Here is a 5,887-nt window from a genome sequence, read left to right on the forward strand (position 1 = left end):
GGTTCGAATCCCACCAAAGGCCGTGAATTTGAGTGTCTTAATTAACTGTATCCTAATTAACTCTGTCTTAATTAACACTGCCTTAAGTAACACCAAAGGTCGTGGGTTCTACTTCCACTAAATGTCATGGTTTCTAGTGATTAGCTCTATCTTAATTAAGGTAGAGTTAATTAAGGCACTAGAACCCACGATCTTGTACCAACAGATGGTGACACCAAGTGGCATGGTGGGACCATGAATTAAGGGCCATAACGCACGACATCAGCTTTTTTCGACCGATGAGCCATCTAAGGCTCCCCACCCCCCCCGTCTTAACAACGTCCTACCAAAAGAAACTTTGAGCCGTGCCGTCAATGTTCCACACGACGGCGCGGGAGAGGAACATGTACAGCATCGCGCAGTACGTGACACTGTTCAGCACCAGCTCGGCGAAGAGCTCTCGGCAAGTTTCGCCCCGCACGTGAAGACGGAAGAAGACGTAGGGCACGATGAAGTAGCGAAACTCGAGCATCTCGTGAAACGAGGTGGCGGCGAACACGCACGCGAGATACAGCGCGCGCCAGAGCAGCTGGGTGTGCTCCAGCCTGCGAAGGACGGCGTAGCCTGCGTACACGTAGGCTGGCACCAGGCAGCAGCGGACTAGCGGGCCCCTGCCCATGACCTGAGTCCAAACGTGGAACGTCAGGTGACGGTTGTCCAGCAGGGTGTAAGGATGCAGGTGTGTGCAGTTCTGGACGGCGAGAACCGAGATTAGCGTTATTACCGCGTACAAGAGCGGTCTTCGCGCAAGGCTCTTCCGGAAGTCGGCGATGACCGAAGGTCTGAGTAAGTGAGGGGCTGCGTGGAAAAGCGTGAAGACCAAGTAGTACCCCATCTGAGGGGGGTGGAAGCAGACACGGTGATGCTCGCTGGTCCCCCACAACGACGCCGTCGTTGAAGACGATGAATGCGGCGAAGCAGATGCCAACGAGACAGTAGCCGAGGCAGTCCATAAGTGCCCCGCGCAGGTCGTCGACCACGATCGTCCAGACGACGTGGAGACGGTGCTTGGGTTGCAGTTCTTGGCGCGACGCTGTCGTACGGCGGACGCCATCCTTGTTGCTTCCTTGGCGCTGTCCCTGAACGCCGTTCTCGTAGTGTTCTTCTCGGCATTCATGAAGGCCTTTCCTGCAGTCTCGTGGAATATTTCCCTGAAATATATTCCTGCAAACTTCACAGTTCTTGCAATCTCCACCAGGACATCGTCCTTGGACGCTGTTCTCGCAGTCTCTCGAAAACTGTTCGTGGACACCGTTCTCACACCTTCCCGGTATGTGTAGTCGCGGGACGCCGTTCTTGTCGCCTTGTGGAAGCATTTCTAGAACCACGTTCTCGTAAGAGGCCTGAAAGCTTGCCTCGAACGTGTTCAGGACCGCGAACCCAGCCGTCATGGCCACCCACACCACAGAAGACTGCCGGAAGAATACGGCCACGGCTCCGAAGGTCACCGCCAGCCAGTGCCTCCGGTGGAGGTACGACAGGTACATCAACAGGAGGAAAAACACGCCTCCTGGGTCGGTGTAGTAAACGTGGGTCAGTGACTGGAGAATGGGGAGCGAGTTGACCGCGGCGCTGACCAGAAGTGGCTTGAGACGCATGGGGTCGCCGGGTCGAGCCAACACGGCGGCGATCGCGTACGCCGCGACCCAGTTGCCCAGCCCCAAGATCATGTTGGTGCAGCGGAGGGCGTAAACGGTGCAGAGGTTCGCTGAACTGAAGAAGCCAAGCACGAAAAGCAACATCATGGACAGAGCGTAGACTCCCGGAAGCGTGGTGACTCCTTCGTCCCAGTGGCTGTAATTTCCGGCGCAGTAATTGAACGCCATGGGGACGTGCCAGATCTCGTCCATGTATGGCTCCGGTTCAACTTGGTAGATCACGAGGGACACGGCGACCGACGAGAGCGCGACGACCGATAAAGTCGCCAAGAAGGCGCCGTGACGCGTCCTCAGGTTGGAAACTAGGCCCCCGGTGGAGTACATCTCTCTCTCTCTCTCTCGGGAATCGCTGGCTTGAACGATACGCATATGACTGCGCTTCAGCCGAGAGCGTTTAAGTAGGCATTCAAGGGTGCGTAGTTGGTGACGCAGGCGAAGGTGTTGGTCACCGTTTTAACGCAACGCCGGTGGTTCCGAAAAACAAACCTCGAGAACACGTGTGCCGTCTGAGGCGGCACGCACAAAAGCATCCATGGTGCATGCAACTGTTCTTTTTTTTTTTCGGGAAACACGTGAATGCCATATTTCAAGTTACTGCAAAAGCAAAGCAAGAAAACAAGAGGTGCCACAGTTTGGTTTAACAGGTTACTTTAACCATGAGGCTTGTCACCGTTTTCGACCGAGATGGTGAGTTAAATAACGGGCATGTTGCTTTCACGCGTACATGTAGAAAACAGCCTGTGCGCTCCACACGAGAGACTTTGTGTGAACGCCATCCGCCCGCCGCTATATCTGGATGCGTGCGTTGTAGTGTTTCATTTCGTTTCTTTTATTGCGATAGCAATTATATGGACACTCCAAAGCAGATTTCTGCCGTCGGCGTCGCCGTCGCCATTGCCGTCGCCGTCGCTGTGAGGTTCCGTATGACGTCAATGGAGATGAAATCGTCGCAGCGCGCCGCCGAACTCTGTGTGTGCAAGTGAAAGGGCGCGAGGGACGTGCGCTTTCACGGGGAGTGAACGCACGGCGGAGAACAAACGCGCGTTCTGCGCCGTGCTCCCTTAAGGGCTGCAGAAGTAGGCGTCTCTTTCCTCCTTTACGATCACCATATATGTAGAGCAAACGCGCCTTCTTCCAACGCGCGAAAGGCCGAGGGGGGAGGACGAGGGAAGGGAGGCGACGTTTAGCTGCGGCACCAAGTGCCTATTCATATCAGAGGCTCCGGCAACAGTCACTAACGCCGCACGCATTTTGTGCGAACGCGGGCAAAACGCCGACGGCGTCGACAACAGTTCTGCGTGTTGCCGGTGCTGCTGCATGTCCAAGTTTATACAGCTGATAAAGCTACTATCATTAGTCCGTATAGCTGTCTACAAATTTGCTATCGCAATTGATGCTTCGCCTTTCAGGTGAAACAGCGACAACTTTTTTTATGGGGGTCGAGGTTAAGAGAGAGCTAGTGATGGCCGCAAGTAGCGATCGTTGTATTGTTGACTTCTTGCAATTCAGATGATCTCGGGCGCTTACGGTCAGCTGGAGACGCAGGTATAACGCTCACCTTTGCGCCTGTGTCCACAAGGAAACGGACACCACAACCACGTTTGGTGACGAAGAAAGCTCAGTGAGGGGCGACTTCCGTCGATATTGCAGCATTGGTCGCCCTCAGTGCTGGCCTCTGACACAGGGCGCAACGCATTTGCGCGCACCGTCACCATGTTTCATGTTACTGTCCGGGAAATGTCAAGAGTATGGTGCGTCAAAGTATAGGGCCATAGAAAAGAACAGTTGGTATGTTATACATTCTAGGAGCAACCAACAGCGCAGTAGATCGCCTACGACGCAATGAAAGACGCGGACAGGGCTTTGATGCCTTCTCAGACAGCGAGCCACCTGAGATTAAGCCACAGAAATTAAACTTGCTTACCATGACGGCAGCCAACGGAGAGTCAGGGTGGACTTGTGGCGCCCTCTAAAAGCGAGTTTAAAAGGAAACAACGGAAACTAAGGATCGATTAAAAAAAAAAAAGAAAAGGTCGGCTGACTTTATTCAGTTCAAAGAGAAAAACAGAAAGCTGCCCGTGAATTTATCGCGGACTTGCACATTGATCTAGTGATGAAGGTTGAAAGAAGGCTGAGAAATTGCGTTCCGGGCGTTATTCTGTTTTTCGTGCGAGAAAAAGAAGCAGAACCTGACCTATGCGAATTCCCGTGGCACACTGGACGCGCTGCAAGCCGTATCACAGTGTGGGAAGTTCCCTACAGGTCCTTATGCTTCACTCGAGTGCCTGTAATACGTTAGCATTGTGAGAGCCTATTATTCGGTCACTTCTTATCGACATCCGTTTGACTTATCCAGTCTCAGTGTCATCTGAGAGCTTTGACATTATGATTTAATGCTGCTCTCTAAGAACCGACAGCGTCACCTAAGGTCTCACGATGATAATGATGATGATTATTATTGGGTTTTACTTGCGCAAGGTCTACCAAAACACAACAGCACAATGAATGCTTAATGCGAAGCATTTTTTGTCTCGTACCAGACACATTGCGGAAGGTTGGTAGGTAGGTTGCTTGTCTCGCGCCGTTCCGGGACTCGTCAATAAAAGAATTTAAGCGTCCGATGGTGCGATCCAACTTCCTTTTCTAACACGACAGTCCGATGCTTTAACCATTAGGATACAATCGCTTCTTTAACCAGCGAGGCTGTTCTTAGTCGACCCTTCGCCGTCTGTCCGGCGTTACGCAGGTCACGTGACCAGGAAAGGATGAGAGCCGCGCTGGGGGAGGGCAGGTTACGTGACCTGCAGAGGAGGAGAGGCGTGCTGCGGGAGGAGGCGACCAATGAGAGGCCGCGCTCACTTTTATCAGCTCTGCGCCGCAGCCCACATGAACAAAATTGGTAGCAGAGATACGATTACGCTACCATCAAGCGGTGGTCAGAGGCCACGACGTTGTATTTCAGTGGCTACCTGGGCACTGCAACATCACTGGCAATGAATGTGCCGACAAAGCTGCCCGTGAAGCACATGATGAATGTGAAAGAATCTCAATACCATTGTCAAGAACGCATGCAGCGCGGCACCTCAGCAGTATTGCCCATGCTATAACTCTAAGAAAATGGAATGCGCCAGAGTTTACCAACCGGCGCCTATATGCCATGGACCCACAGATGCAATTACAACTTTTACCCGGTTTTAAACGACAAGAAGAAACCTTACTGTGCCGCCTGCGAATAGGAGTTTCCTTTACAAACTCCTATTCATTCCTAATTGGAATGGCGGACAATGCCAACTGCAGCACATGTGGTGTTGAGGCATCTCTTATGTGACCAGACATCTCTTATGTGACTGCCCCAGATACGAAGATGAGATGATTGCCCTTCGGACGGCTTTGGGGCACTTAGACGACAGGCCTTTTACGGAGGAGAAGATCTTGGGCCCGCGGCCTCGAGCGTCTGCTATGTGCAGGGCTACAAAGGCGCTGCTGCGTTTCTTGAAGTGCACAAGCCTGTATGACCGCCTGTGACGAAACTCGGCGATGAACGCTTGACTGTGTAAATGTGCAGGATGCGAACTTCTCTCTTCCTTCTCCTCTTTCAATCCCTTCTCCCCTTCCCCATTGCAGGGTAGGCTACCGAGCTCAGCCTGGTTAACCTTCCTGCCTTTCCCTTATGACTTCTCTCTCTCTCTCTCTCTATTAGGTCACAGACGTTGCCGGAAATCAGTCGTGAAATCCGGCGTAAAACACTTTCATGTTAAAATTGATGTACGACACACCGTTCCAAAGTATGCCACTCATTTACGAGTAGGAGTGTTGCAAAACTCTCGTCAACTTGATAATATGCCAAAAGCTGTGAATTCTTATATCACATTTGTCCGCTTGAGATGCTCTAACAGGTGCAATGGACAACTGCGATATTTGGTCTTGGTGCAGAGATATGTATTTGCAAACAAAATGCTTCCATTTTGTTATTTCCATTAATCAATCAGTGAATCAATCAATCGAAACTTTATAAAACTTCATTTCAATTCTAACTTACCAATTTGCGGCAATTTTTGTGAACATTCCAGGTGTTAAATCAAGTTTGTGCTGCCTAGAGTTCCCAGAATTTAACTTTTGCTTTCAAATGCAACACATTTCATTCAAATCGATGCCCCAGCGGTTGTCCCAGAAAAGAAAAAAAAATCTGC

At 51.4% G+C, this 5,887-nt stretch overlaps 1 protein-coding gene across 1 annotated transcript; it reads right to left on the reverse strand.

Moving 5' to 3' along the window:
* Positions 1–322: 322 nt before the first annotated feature.
* LOC119454043 (putative Dol-P-Glc:Glc(2)Man(9)GlcNAc(2)-PP-Dol alpha-1,2-glucosyltransferase) lies at positions 323–2,090 on the reverse strand. Its single transcript, XM_037716055.2, is given in 2 exon segments — positions 323–901; positions 903–2,090. Coding segments are annotated over 2 exon segments (1,743 nt in total). The 5' UTR covers positions 2,067–2,090.
* Positions 2,091–5,887: the final 3,797 nt, after the last annotated feature.

The sequence above is a fragment of the Dermacentor silvarum genome, chromosome 5 (assembly GCF_013339745.2).
Source record: "Dermacentor silvarum isolate Dsil-2018 chromosome 5, BIME_Dsil_1.4, whole genome shotgun sequence".
In the NCBI taxonomy this organism is placed as follows: domain Eukaryota; kingdom Metazoa; phylum Arthropoda; class Arachnida; order Ixodida; family Ixodidae; genus Dermacentor; species Dermacentor silvarum.